Below are 15,536 nucleotides of genomic sequence, written 5' to 3'. Positions count from 1 at the left end.
TAGGCAGTTATTTCCAAGTTCATACCCCACAGTCCTCAAACCACTCTAATATACAGCCTGGGCTGGCTATCTTTTCTCCCTTGACCCTTCCTCTTCTCATCTTCATTTATTTTCTTTAGCCAACAGCTCTTTGACCTTTCCAAAATAAATTGTTTTAGCCTCTTCAAGCTTCTTCAGTACCCCCCCCCGCCCCCGCCACTTTGTGCATTAACCCCATTCTCTTAGAAGGGAGCAGGACGGGGGAAGATTGCAAAAACTTACCCACTACAATTCTTTTCAAAAATTTTTGTCACAGAAGTTTAGCAATATCTATGATCCTGATTTCTAAAAAAAGCATTGCTCTATCTATCACACATTAAGATTACATCATTAATGAAAAGGACTCCAGAAAATTTTTAATTAGTTGAAATATTTCAAAGGAAGACGAGGCAAATAAGGAAATTAAATATTTTCTGAATCATAAAACTCTTCCTGAATTTTCTGTATTATGTTATAGTTCAGACTTTAGTATTCAATATTCAGCTTCTCCATTCAAGCAGCTTTCCAGCGTCAGTGTCTATGCCTTAAGACACTGGTCACTAACAAGTACCAGGACATTTTGTGAACAATCAGTAAAATAAACTATTTACTGACTGTTTATAAAATCACACCTCATTTGAGGTTCCCTGGTAATTAGTTGGAATTGGCGTTGGCTTACTCAATACAGTTGGACTAACAAAAGGGAAAACACCAAATTGATTTCACCTTATTTATGAGCACAAACAGTGAAAAGCATTTTTCTTTTAAGCTTAAAGTTAGGGGGCAACAGATCAGGTTAAGGCAGGGACTGCTCTGGTTATCACTTGGCCCTAGCTGGCTGGGTATACCATGTGGCTAATGACCTCTTCATATAATTATATCATTCCTTATCTCTCCTAAAAGTTCTGTTAGTTCTAGGTCTCCTTTTAAAACATAACATTTATTGATCACTTTCAGTGTGCCTGTAAGCCCTTAGCATGCATGAACCCATCTGTTCTTCACAGAAACCCTAGGAGTTAGGTCCTTTTATAACACCATTTTGCAGATGAGAAAACCGAAAAACAAAGGGATTAACTAATTGCAACCTGGGTACTTATCAAGTGAGTGGTAATGGGATTCAAGCCCAGAGCCAGCAGTCTTAACAACTACTCCCAGGAGCACCTTGGTGGCTCAGTTGGATAAGGGACCAACTCTTGATTTTGCTCATAACGATTTCACGGTTCATGAGATTGAGCCCTGCATGAGGCTCTGTGCTGGCAGCATGCAGTCTGCTTGGGATTCTCTCTCTCCCTCTCTCTCTGCCCCTCCCCCACTCACAGGGGTGCATTCTCGAACTCTTTCTCTCAAAGTAACTAAATAAACTTAAAAAAAAAAAAAAAAGGCAATTACTTCCAAAGCTTTACTTGTGCCTTCCACCTTAACTTCAAAAACTTTGTGAAAAAAGAGTACTTCTTTATGTACACAAAAGTAACATTGCCCTGAGTTTGTCTACATAGCTATAAATTTGAAGATAATTCTGAAAGTCATATACTGCATCTTCTTACTGGCCTTGGTTCTGTCAGCCAAATTTCTTTTTCTTTCTTTCTTTCTTTCTTTCTTTCTTTCTTTCTTTCTTTCTTTCTTTCTTTTGGCATAGCAGAGGATTCTATTCTGTTTCTCTTCATTCCTTTTTCTCTGAAGAAATGATTCTCACAGGAAATAATTTTGAACTGCATGGTGCCAGTATGGGAGAGAGGGAGCAGGTGGGAGAAGGTAGAGAGTGGGGATAGTCAGCAAGACCTTTTAAAATCTGTGTTTGGAAACCCTCCTTTAGATAACGTTACTAAGTCTCTAGTAAAGTTACTGAAGGTTTCTTTGTTCCATGAAATGCTTGGTGTGAGTGAACTTTTGTGAAGACCAGTGAAGAGCCCTGGCTTCCTATCTAGTCATTACAGGGTAAAGCAGAGACAGCAGGAGAGGATGAAGGGACATGGAGGCAGGCAGACTAAGTTTGCTCAGGAACCTAGCAGGAATCTGAGGGAGAGCTCTGGACAATCACAATCTGGGACCTGTAGCTGGACCCACTTTAATCAGATCTGGAAGTAAGCAGACAGCCCTAGTTGAGAGTGGGGTTATATATATATATTCATATATATATATATATATATATATATATATATATATATATTATATATATATATATATTCACGTAATCAAATTCAAATCATCCTTACTAAAACAGCTTAAGTTTTAAAAACTGATAATACCACATGTTGCCAAGGAGGTGAAGCAGCTGGAACTCTTATGTTGTTGGTAAGAACACATGTGGTACAGCCACTTTGGGAAAGAGTCTGGAAGTTTCTCATAAAATTAAACATACACCTACCATATGACCTAGCAAGTCCCCTCCTATATATTTACCAAAGAGAAATGAAAGCATTATGTCCACACAAAGACCTGTATGCAAACACTCACAGTGGCTTCTTTCATAATAGTGGCTTTTTTCATAAAACTGGAAACAATTCAAGTGTCTATCAACCAATGAATGAATAATCAAACTAGTATATTCACACCATGGAATAAATCACTCATCAATAAAAAGGAATTGGGATGCCTTGATGGCTCAGTCAGTTGAGCACAGGACTCTTGACTTTGGCTCAGGTCATGATCTCACAGTCAGGCTCGGTGCTGACAGAGCACAAAGCCTGCTGGGGATTCCCTCTCCCTCTCTCCCTGCCCCTCCCCGACTCACACTCTGTCTCAAAACACATGAATAAACATTAAAAAAATAAAATAAGGGGCGCCTGGGTGGCGCAGTCGGTTAAGCGTCCGACTTCAGCCAGGTCACAATCTCGCGGTCCGGGAGTTCGAGCCCCGCGTTGGGCTCTGGGCTGATGGCTCAGAGCCTGGAGCCTGTTTCTGATTCTGTGTCTCCCTCTCTCTCTGCCCCTCCCCCATTCATGCTCTGTCTCTCTCTGTCCCAAAAATAAATAAATGTTGAAAAAAAAAAATTTAAAAAAAAAAATAAATAAAAAAAAAATAAATAAAATAAAATAAAATAAAATAAAATGGAACAAATTACTGATACTTGCAACAACATGGATGAATCTCACAAACATTATACTAAGTGAAAGAAGCCAGGCACACAAGACTATATACTGTAGGAATCCATTTATATGACATTCTAAGAAAAGGCAAAGACAATAGTGACAAGAAACAGACTAGTGATTGTTAGGGGTTAGCGGTTGAGGGAGGGAGGGGGATGGGATCAACTGCAAGGAGTACAGGGAAATATCTGAGGTGACAGAAATGTTCTGTATCTGGATCGCAGTGATGATTACATGTCTGTATACACATTTGCCAAAACTCATCAAGCCATACACTTAAAATGGATGAATTTTATTGTGTTAAATTATACCTCAATACAGCCTTTTGCTTGTTTTAATTTAAGTCATCTTCACAGGTAGTCATAAAGAGAGAAACACATGTATCCTGTGGTCCCACTCACTCTGCCCTGGTGGTTTTGTTGCACATTCTCATGGGTTCCCCCAATCCCCAATGTTGGTGAGATTGTTCACACTATTTAGAAAGAGAAGTTAATCAGAGAATGATTCAGGCTGAGTCTTTGGCCAGTACAAAGTTGTTTTCTGGATCACAATTTTCCCATATACTTAACTAACTGGAAGCTGAATACAGTCTTCTCAAGTGCACAGAATCCTAGCTCTTGGTTTATAACTACGGCTATCAGATAAAATACAGGAAAGCTAGTCAAATTTAATTTCAGATGAGCGACAAGTAATTTTTAGTTTAACTACGTCACAAATATTGCAAGGGACATACTTCTTAGTTGCTATATCTGGCAACCCATCATTAGTCCATGCATTTTCCATTTTATTTATTCACCCACATAATTAACCAATTAATTAACTAATTAATTAATCAACTGAGTAGTTAATTAATTAATTTCATATTCATGGTTTAACTGCAAGTACTTTTAGTGACTTTGGGTCTAACTATCCCCTTTAAAAAACCAAGTAGCAACTCTAAGACACTGAGAACTTATTTTAGACTACTGGAAAATAACTTGTTTAGGATCCTGTTAGTCAAATTGTGATCTGCAGACTTGGGTTGTCTGCATCAACTTGGTGCTTGTTAGAAAAGAACCTCAAGTCCCACCTAGGCCTACAGAATTCAGAAACTGCATTTTAACAAAATCCCTATGTGATTCATATGCACATTCATGTCTTAGAAGCACTGGTTTAGAATGCTGTGTTTTAGGAAAATTCCCAGGGCATATAGCAGGGAGGACTGAAGGGAAACTGAATGCAAGTACAGAGAAGCCTGTTACGAGAATATTTTAAAAGTTCAAGCACTGCTTCAATATCTGAATTATGGCAATAGGTGTGAAAGGAAAGGAACTGAAGTGAGAAAAATTCCAACAGTGAAAATCAATGGAACTAGGTAAAGGACCGGATGGAGGAGAGAAAGGAAAGATGTCATAATTTGAATATATATCAAGCAGCAGCATCGAAGTGTTTTTAGTATCCATGGTAGTGGTTCTCAAACCTAGCAGCATGTTGTAATCACCTGGGAATGTCAAAATACTGATGCTTGGGCCCTAACTCCAGAGACTGATTTCTGGTGAAGCCTGGGCATTAAAGTTTCTCAATATTTCCCAAGTGATTCTAATGTGCAGCCAAGGTTAAGATGCCCCAGTGTGGGTGCTTCCAATCTATTTGTTTTCACTTCCAGTAGTGATTTTCAACCCTGGCTACACTTTAGAATTATCTGGAGAGCTTTAAAAACATATCAGTGTCTACACACTGCCCTCAGAGAGTCAGATTTAATTGGTAGTATTTTAGAGTTCCTCAGTTGATTGTGATGTGCAGTCAGGACTGAAAACGTTTAACTGAAACATACAATTTGACTGTTAATTTATTAACTTTTTTTTTTTCAAATAAGTATGGGTGAAGAGGGAATTTAGTGCTAACAGAATCTAAACCTTCTAGTCAGATGAAATATAAACCAAAACATTTCATTTGCTTGTTATAATTTCACAATGAAATGTACTTGGAATTAGCTACAATTTTCATGTTTTCAAAACCTCATTTTGAATGCCTCCCCACAAAATCAGCTGATGACCATTACAATTGGATAACCATTTATGAAATGAACATTATTCAGATGCTTCCAATATAATATGAAATAAATTGATTCTAACCACAATCACAATTATGTATCGTAAAAGAGAATAAGGTCCTAGGGTGGTGGTGGGGTAGTGAGGTAAGGAAATAAAAAGTCTGAAATCTATTTCTAAGTCAAAGTAAAGTCTCTATCAAGATTCAGCCCTATCTAAAGTCTAAATAAAAAAAATCTAGGAGAATATTTAAGCTCTTTGTAATTAACTTGTCACTACAGTATTATTTCATAAACATGCAAAGTAAAAGTTTTTTCAAAAAGAAAAGTGTTTCCAAATGACCTTTTACAAAATGGAAAATTGGCTTACCTCTTCCCTATGATTCTTAATCGGCATACAAAGAATACTTTGTGTCCTGTAGCCTGTAATTTGGTCAACTTCTGCATTGAACCGAGGATCCTAGTAAAAAAAAATAAATTCAATTTAATGACTGACCTGTTCAAGGACAGATTTGATTTTTCTGATTTATAAGATTAGAAAAATCTAACCTTCAACTTACCTTGTTGCTCTGAATGACAATTTTATCATTGGGAAAGACATCAAATCATCTAAGTAAGTACATATCATCTTTGACAAAGATAAATTTATATTTTTTAGTAGCTAGTGTTTATGAGAACCAAAAAAATACAGACTCAAACAAATGTTCAGAAATAATGGAAATTCAAAATATTAACTGATTTAGATAGCATTCCTTAGACTCACAAAAAAGCGGCAACTCTCCACCTCTGTAATACAATTTGCCTGTTCCCATCTCGCTATCTGATTCTTCTGTGCCATCCTAAAGAAAAGCATCTCTGCTCTGAAATTTTTCCTATAAAACCTACCAGCTCCAAAGTGACCAGCTTAATATTGACTTTACTTCCCATATAATGGTTGTTTATATATTACCTCAGTATTCTGTCTTCTATCTCAGGTGTTCATAGGAATTTTAAATATTTTCATGTGTATGTGTATTAAAACAAGCTGTATGGCCTCAATCAGACTGTAAACAACTCCTTAATCTTTGTATTTTTTTCTTCTTACAAATTATATCATACACATCCAATAACCACAAAGGACTTCTGAGAGGTGTAAAAGTTCTAAATGTGGGTCAATTAAAGAAGGGTACAGGCTATTTTTGTTGAACTTTAGATTGGGAAGATTAAAGTTAGGCTATAAACTCTATGAGGGGATTTTTTTTTTGGGGGGGTTTGTCACTGTATTCCCAACACTAGCAAAAGAAGTCCAAAGCATTTGGTAAATAAATGAAGGAATTAATTAACAAATAATACCACCGTTATCAAATGTGATCATTTTTAGGTTATCATAGTTTAAAACAAACCTTGTAAGTGAGGGGGAAAACACACTAGGTGAAATGGACAGATACTACTATATGAGATAAGATTAGAATGGAAACAAACATACCAGAATGAGTGTTGTTCCCCTCAAAGCAATAGTCTTGGGAAGTTACATGCTCAACCTAATTATAGCAACATTGCTCTAAAAGCTCTGTTTTTGGAATTCCCTTCAGAGAACATGGAATAGCCACAATGGAAAATCCTCATCTTTGAAAGTCATTTATTTATTTTTTTAATTAGTCAAGTCATGTAAAGCCAAAGCTGTGAATGAAGTAAATGATTACACTAGATTCCATCAACTGGGGTCAGAAATGAGGCCAAATTTCCCAAGAAAGTCGAACTTGGCATTAAAGACAATTTCCAGACAGAAGTTATAAAATAGTGGAAAATCAGTATAAATATTTTAGATTATAAATAAACAGTACTGCATTTTTGCCTTTTTTTGCAAACATGCTCAAAGTTATATTGAGACACAGGGAAAACTTTGGGTGAATATTTAAAAAAAATCTTTCTTAAATAACATACTATATTGGAATGTATCTAAAAAGGCAGACAGGATACTGATATTGATGAATTAAAGAGGTAAAAAATTATTAACTTATGTAGTGGGTTATTCTACAAGCTAATAATCAAAATATGAATAAAATGCATCCTCAGCAATTTTTGTTAATGAATATTTAAATTACAAGACCAATTGATAAAGAAGAGAACCAAACTCAACTATCTAATCAAAGCAATAGAGTTTGACAGACTGACAATAGGACTTTCACAGCTTTGGGGGCATACTAAGAGCTTAAAATCAACAGCAGCCTAAATTTCATTTCATTGAAGGAGGTGGGAATAATGTATGCTTCAAATTCACCTTAGGTGAATTTGGTCATCTCAAAGAATTTTCCTAACAATGCACTCAGGGCAAAGGCAATACACATAGAGAACTTTTAACTGCTCTAGCTCCGGCCAACACCAAAGAAAAAATGGAGCGGTACTATTATCATGATTATTCCTTAGACTGTTTATGAGAACAGTGTAAAAAAAAATAAGCCTTGGATATCCACTTGCTAAAATAAAGCAACTGGTACCAGACATGCCCTCCTACTGAAAAATATAAGACTAGACAAATATATGAGACAGCTAAACTACAGACCATGAAAATGGGGAATACACATGACAACCAGGCAATACTCTGGCTTTCTTCCGGGGGCATTTTCCTGCTGGCAAGAAGGTAGGTGGTACACAAGTGCAGTAACAGTTCCAAATGCAACTGAAAGGAATTCAGGGCTTCTAAAGTGGCTAAAATTTGCAAGGCAAAGTACCTAATAAGAGAGCTATGTTGGGGAATTAGGGGAAGGGGTAAAAGGAGTGGCAAAAGACTGAGTGGCTATTCACTTCAGACATGTATAGAGCAAGGCTCTAAGAGAACTAGCTAAAATTATGTGTTGAAGGCTGAAAGCAGAATGGTGATACCAATTAGGTAAATATTTGGAGGCACTGGAGCTCCAGCTCAACCAGAGGAGAGACCTCACTAAGCACCTTGGGCATTCAGCTGAGACACAGAAAGGAGTAAGTACTCCTTACTTAGGAGTAAGGACCATACCCTTGATTTGGGAAGGGGTGGGGGGAGGGGAGGAGTATTCCTTAAGACAGTATTCAAAACAAAAATAGATCTACCTTAACAATAACACCAACTCTGGCAGGACCAAAATGATCATTTGTAATTTCACCACCTACAAGAACAAATATCAGCCCTCTTTTAAAGAAGGATGATATGATCCAAATGCCCTGCAAGAAAACATCCACAATATCCAGCATACAATAAAAAATCACAACACATGTGACAAAAACTTGCAACTGCAACCCATAGTGAGGAGGAGAAAAAGTAGTCAATAGAAAATGACTCAAAAATGATTCAGATGTTAGAATTAACAGACAAGGACTTAAAAGCTTCTATTATAAATGTACTTAAGGACTTAAAGGAAAACATGGTAATAATGAACAGATGGGAAACTATAAAAAAAAACTTTAAAAAACAACAAATGGAAACTCTAGAGCTGAAAACTACAATGTCTAAAATGAAAAGTTCATCAATGCATTTAATAGCAGATGAAGAACAAAATAAGAAAGGGTCAGCAAACCTGAAGACAAATCAACAGAAAGTACTCAATCAGAAGGACTAAGAGGGGAAAAGCCTATAGAAAGTTAACAGAGCCTTGGTGTTTTCTGGGACATCATCAAGTGGTCCAGCATATATATCATCGGAGTCCCAAAGAGAAGAAAGAGAATGGAGTGGAAAAATACTTAAAGACATAGACCAAAATTTCTCCAAAGTTAGTGAAAATCTTAAACTTACACACATATTATGAAAATGATACATAAGAAACATAAGATGAAAATACAAAGGATAGCTGACTTCTCATGAGAAAAGTGAAGACCAAAAATATGGGAAAACTCTGTTAAAATGTTGAAAGAAAAATATTAACTGAGTATTGTCTATCCAGTGAAAATATCTTTCAAGAATATAGGCAAAATAAAGGCATTTTCAGATAAACTAAAACTGAGACAATTTGTCACCACCAGACCTTTACTATAAGAAGTGCTAATGGAAATTGTTCAGCCTAAAGGGAGAGACACCAGATTCTACAGAAAGGAGTAAAGAGCTTGGGACTTGGTTTGAACATGCATAAATATGTAAAGATAAGGAAGCCTGGGTCTTCATTTTTTGAGAAGGAAACACCCAATAGAAAAAGGAGGAAGAGAAACAAAATGCACCTTGAGGTGTTGAAGGTATCACTAAGAATTCTTTGATATAAAAATAAATAAAATATAGGCATGTGTTGTATATTTACATATTTTTTTCCTAGCTCTGTCTACTGACATACTGGTAGCAACAAACACATACCAGAAGTAATGAACACATCTAGTGTTCACATCTTGGTTTCTATCTTGGTTATTTCCTCCAATGAAAGGAACCAGAGCTCCTTGGGAAATGAATGATTCTAGGGCTAGGACAGGGAAAGTATAAGATAAGCCTGGGACATATTGTTAAGCCAATTGGAACTTTCAGACCACCAGAAAGCAAGAAAACCCAGAGTGATGGCAACATAACAAAAAGACACAGAGCCTGGCGAATTGGATATAATTTGAGAATTTGAATAAATAAAGATAATAACAGATCATAACTCATTAAACAAAACAAAAATCTGTGAGTTCATAGTGAAATAAAGGAATGTATGAATAAAGAAGGCAAACTCTTCATTACATGAGAACTAAAAAATATAGACGTTATGATGGAGTTAGCAAATCAATGGATACTAAAATTACCAAATGTAGGTTCATGAAGAATAGAATATTTAGCAATCAATGGATACTAAAATTACCAAATTTTAGCGAATCAATGGATACTAAAATTACCAAATGTAGGTTCATGAAGAATAGAATATTTACACAATATCAAGGTACCTCATCATAAGATTTATTAATTACAATAGAAAAACTGTACCTTTATAGTGGAGAAACCTAGTAGACACCACTAACCAAGTTTTCAAAATTAACATCAACACTGGGATAAATCAAAATCACATGCTTCCTGGTAACATATGTTGAGAAGACTGTGGGTATTTAATAAAATATATATTTAGTCTTTGTCCCAGGTTCCGGCACAGAGCTCCTAAAATCCCTGTAATTCCCTGAGTAACAGGAAAGTCTTTTGATAGTCAACACAAGCCCCTTTCAACTGTACCTGTGTTCATGCTAATGAGATGAGTCATAAGTGAGTGGGCCCCAGAGAGCTTCCAGATGGGGACTGGCTACAGAAAAATCAATCAACTTATTATAGGGTTAGAACTCTGAGCCCCACCCCTGACCTCCAGAGAAGGGAGAGGGAGCTGGAGATTGAATTCAATCTAATGGCCAATGGATTTAATCAGTCATGCCTACATAATGAAACCTTGACTGAAAAAAACCTCAAAACAATGAGGTTTGGAGGAGTGTCCAGGTTGGTGAAGATACCTACGTGCTAGGATTGTGGTGCACCTCCTGGAAAAGGAATGGAATTTCTGTGTTCCCCCACCTTCTATTCTTTGCCCTAATGCATCTCTTCCATTTAGTTGTTCCTGAATTGTATACATTAAAATAAAACTGTAATTGTAAATATAGTGCTTCCTTGAGTTATGTGAATCATTCCAGCAAATTATTGAACCTGAAAGAGGAATCACCTAATTTGTAGGTTGGCATAAATGTGGGTAGCTCGGGGGCCCTGTTTGTGGCTGGTATCTGAACTGGGAACTGTGGACAATCTAGTGGGATTGAGTCTTTAGACTGTGGGGTCTGTGCTAACTAGTAGTAGTATAGTGTCAGCAGTTAGTTATGAGTGGTAGCTAGTGCTAACTACTAGCAGTTAGCATCAGAATTGAATTGGGTTGTAGGATATCCACCTGGTGTAGGAAAAGTGAAGAACTGACTGTTGTTTGGAAGCCCAAACAAGGTCTCATCATTGATATCTGTGGTTCTGCCCAAAATGCCTACTTTGAGTCTCCTCAAAAATTTGACAAAATAATTAGCCTGTACTCTCAAAATATATGTACAGATAGATAAAGAAACAGAGAAACTATTCCAGATTTAAAGAAGACTAAAGACACATGACAAGCATATTCATTATATAATTCTGGATCAGACCCTTGATTAGAGGAAAAAATAGCTATGAAGAACATTAATGGGACAATAGACTAAATTGAACTATGGACTATTAGGTAATAGCATTGTATCATAATTCTGATTTGGACTAATGTATTCAAATTATATAAAAGAATATCCCAGTTAGAAAACATTCACTGAAAAATTTAGTAAAAATATTTCCAACTTATTAAGCGGTTCAGAAAAATAGTATACACATATTACTTACATGTATTATATACGGAAGAAAAAAATGATGAAGTAAATGTGGCAAAACATAAGCAGCTGGAGAATTTGGGTAGAATGTATATGGAAGTTTCTTCTACTAGACTTACAACTTTCCCTTAAGTTTGAAATTACATAAAAGTAAAAATAACAGAAAACAACATAAGTAGACTTGCCAATTTATAAGCTATTTTTCTCTTACAGAGTGACATTTTTAAGACAATGTCTAAAACTTATTAGAACATTAAACAAAGACAGATATAGTGGTTCCCACACTATGTTCCTTGGGGTGCAATTAGATCATGACAGATTGGTAGATTTATCAAGATTAAAACAGTTGATATTGTTACTTCTTTCTTCTAAAATTCATTTTGGAAATCATTTTACTCATTAGAAATTCTTTGAGAGAGCTCATAGTTCTTTTTTTTTTAATTTTTTTTAACATTTATTCATTTTTTGATAGAGAGAGACAGAGCGTGAGTGGGGGATGGGCAGAGAGGGAGACACAGAATCCTAAGCAGGCTCCAGGCTCTGAACTGACAGCACAGGGCTCGATGCGGGGCTCAAACTCACGGACTGTGAGATCATGACCTGAGCCGAAGTCGGATGCCCAACCGACTACGCCACCCAGGCTCCCCAGAGGGCTCACAGTTCTTCAGGAAAACTTCTTGATAAAGTGAGACGTGCAAAGTGAGAGACGGTAAAGACTTACTTATCTTGATAAGGAATGCAAAAGGAGGAATGAAGTCATCAGGGTGGGGAAGAACAGTAGCTACATGGTAAAGGCCATATGAATGGCAATGAGACCCTCCCCTAAAACCCTCCAAGTCTTCTTCCTAGAAATCATAGCATACCTGGAGTGGCTGTCCTATGGAAACAGGAGAAGAGTCTAAGTTTTGCATTCTGGTTGACTTAGGAGAAAAAGGAGTGTTTTGACAATATAAATCCTTTGACAGGAAATCTTGGGGAATCTTGAGGGTTCTGTAGGGCATGACACTAGGTGTTCAACGCAATCTGTGATGGTCAATTTTAAGTGTCAGCTTGACTAAGCTAAGGAATGCTTGAATAGCTGGTAAAACATTATTCTTGGATATGTCTGTAAGGATGTCTCTAGAAGAGATTAGCATTTGAATCAATAAACTGAGCAAAGAAGATCTTCACCAGTGCAGGTTGGCACCATTTAAATCATTGAGGGTCTGAATAGAACAAAGAGGCAGAGGAAGGACAAATTCATCCTTTCTACTTAAGTTGAAACATCTACCTTCTTCTGCCCACCTGCTCTCCATTGAAGTTCTTGGTTCCCAGGCTTTTGGATTCGAACCCACAACAGACTTAGACTACGGGTTGCCCAACTCTCAGGCCTTCAGACTCTGAATTACACCACCGGCTTTCCTACTTGTCCAGCTTTCAGGCAGTGGGCAGACTGTGGAAATTCTATGCCTCCATAATCCAGTAAGCTAATTTCTGTAATGAACTTCTTCTCATATATATGTGTATCCTACTGAGTCAATTTCTCTGAAAAACCTTCACTATACACAATCCAATATAGATACTAGATGATACCTAGTTTTCATATAGAAGAAGAATACCAAACACATTTATACAGTTGTCCTGAGTTGTTCTGATGATTACGTTTTAATATCTTATTATCAATAAATGCTGTGCCACCTTCAGGAAAGTTACACGAATGATGGGCTGATGCAGAAGGAGATGATGTGTGATTGAACATCTATCTATAGACAGCAAATACCCTCTCATTAGTATTTGCGGTCTGATTGAGAATCACTGGTTTAAGTTATGGATCTTGTTTTATATTTTAAATAAATGAATGTGTTATTTTATTAGTAATAAAATAGATGACTTCTCACATTTATATCATTCTGTCACAAAGTATTAAAAAATGAATCAAATGTTGACCACTTCTTATAACTGACTTATCTATGAGACTATTTTTTTATTTTTAGCTTCAATCTGAGTATGATTATGTTTCATGTCCACCTCGGGGTTTTGCGCAACTTTTCAAGGGTTCTATGGTCAAATAAGCTTTAAGAAATACTGCTTTTAGGGTGTAATTTTCACAGATGCATGTTTAAAGAGGTAGGATTCAGAAAACAGAATGCATTCTGACTACTTTCACAAAAGGCTATGAGACACTATTTTGATATGAATCATGGGTGGGGCTGAATTATGAATTATCCATTAGCCAATTGACTTCTACTGTCAACAGCAATGTAAACTGTATGTCACAGATCAACCCCACAAATTCTAAATGAAATCCTTGGGACACAAATAACTTCTGCAGGGCCACTATAAACACGGATCAAGGGTGCCAAGGGTGATGCAGCAACATGAAGAATCCACAGGCTAAGACGCTTCACCCTGGAAGCACTGCAAATCAAGGACATGGACCCCTTTGAGACAGCAGTACAAGAATTAAATCATTACTAACTGCAAAATAAAACTGACACTGTCAAAAATGGTAAGCGTATTAAACAAAATGCATATAAGTGAAGAAATTCTCAGGGCTGCAGAAACTCAGAACCACGCAGACAAATGAAGGCTTTCTCAGCGAAGCTGAAGCATATTTATGGTCCTACTGTACTTGGGACTATAGTGCCATTGAAAAGTGGAAACCCAGCTGTCACCTAAGACAGGAAGGGAATTCTGCAAATTTGGCAGCAATCCTTCAGCTGTGTCCTTAATACCCCGCTTGTAGTCTGCGACGGTGTGACGTTGCTCCAGAGCTCATAGAAGTTGCAGAGAGAGCTCCAAGAAGAATCAAAATTGAATAAACTCCTTGTATAGAATGGATTCTGGAAAATACCTCAGGATTTCACATCTTTCCCTAAATCCCTGCCCTCAATATTCCTCACTGGCTACCATATTTACTCACCCATCTTCAAACCCTCAGTCATCCTACCTCTTCCTTTCCCCTCACTTTCAACTCCTATTAGCGACCAACTCCAACAGATTCCACTTCTTTATCGGAAATCCACTCCTTTCTTTGCTCATAAGGCTAGTGTCCTGGTTCAGGTACTCACTGCCTCACACTATTCAATAATCTGTCCTCCCAGTTTCTAGAATTTTTCTAATTCATTTTATGACCACTGTAAAATTCATCCTGCTAAAGCACAGTATGAATCATAGCAATCCCCCTTTCAAACCACCTTTAATTATCCCTCGTGGTTCTAGTCCACATACACACCCCTCAGCCTGGCATTCAAGACCCCAGTAATCTCCAGGCTCTGCTCCCATAGCTCCTCAATGTCTACACTATTACCTACACATGTCTCTACGATGACATGTGGTGCACCTGCCCTGTTGCTTCTTTCAACTTCTCTTTACATCTGGATTTCACCATGTATACAAACCAATCTATTCAAATCTTATCTGTTTTCTAGGGTCCATATCAAGCGGTGCTTCCTCAAAGAAACATTTCTTCATCTCCCCAACTAATGATATCTCCTGCTTACCTGAACTTACCACATTTTCCTGGGCATCTATTATGACCTCCTTTCTATTCTACTTACCTATCCTATCTACTATATAATTTTAATTTAGTAAATATTTATTAAGACTTGACTGGGAGGATGCCTGGGTGGCTCAGTCGGTTAAGTGTCCGACTTTGGCTCAGGTCATGATCTCACGGTTTGTGGGTTTGAGCCCCGCATCGGGCTCTGTGCTGACAGCTCAGAGCCTGCAGCCTGCTTCAGATTCTGTCTCTGGCTCTCTCTCTGCCCCTCCCCCACTTGTGCTCTGTCTCTCTGTCTCTAAAATAAATAAACATTAAAAATTTTTGGAAAAAAAAAAGACTTTACTGGGGCACCTGAGTGGCTCAGTCAGTTAAGCGTCTGACTTCAGCTCAGGTCATGATCTCGCGGGTGGTGGATTCAAGCCCCCCACCCAGCTCTCTGCTGACAGCTCAGAGATTGCAGCTTACTTCTGATTCTGGGTCTCCCTTTCTCTCTGCCCCTCCCCTACTCATACTCTGTCTCTGTCTGTCAAAAATAAATAAATGTTAAAAAAAAAAAAAAGACTTGACTATGTGCCAGGCATTGCATTAGCTATCATGAATACAGGGATGAATAAAAAAAGCAATGACCCTTCAAATT

General features: G+C 37.3%; 1 protein-coding gene across 5 annotated transcripts in view; it reads right to left on the bottom strand.

The window, feature by feature from the left end:
• The window catches only part of PDE5A (phosphodiesterase 5A), a 142,110-nt gene that overhangs the window by 104,321 nt on the left and 22,253 nt on the right, over nt 1-15,536 (bottom strand). For all 5 annotated transcript variants that reach the window (XM_030313153.1, XM_030313157.1, XM_030313156.1 and 2 more), the window contains exon 3: nt 5,504-5,593. In XM_030313153.1, coding sequence (XP_030169013.1) covers nt 5,504-5,593 — 90 coding nt within the window. The remainder of the gene's footprint in view (nt 1-5,503; nt 5,594-15,536) is intronic.

This window comes from Lynx canadensis, chromosome B1 (assembly GCF_007474595.2).
Source record: "Lynx canadensis isolate LIC74 chromosome B1, mLynCan4.pri.v2, whole genome shotgun sequence".
Lineage (NCBI taxonomy): Eukaryota > Metazoa > Chordata > Mammalia > Carnivora > Felidae > Lynx > Lynx canadensis.
This window is presented reverse-complemented; position numbering and strand designations above follow the sequence as displayed.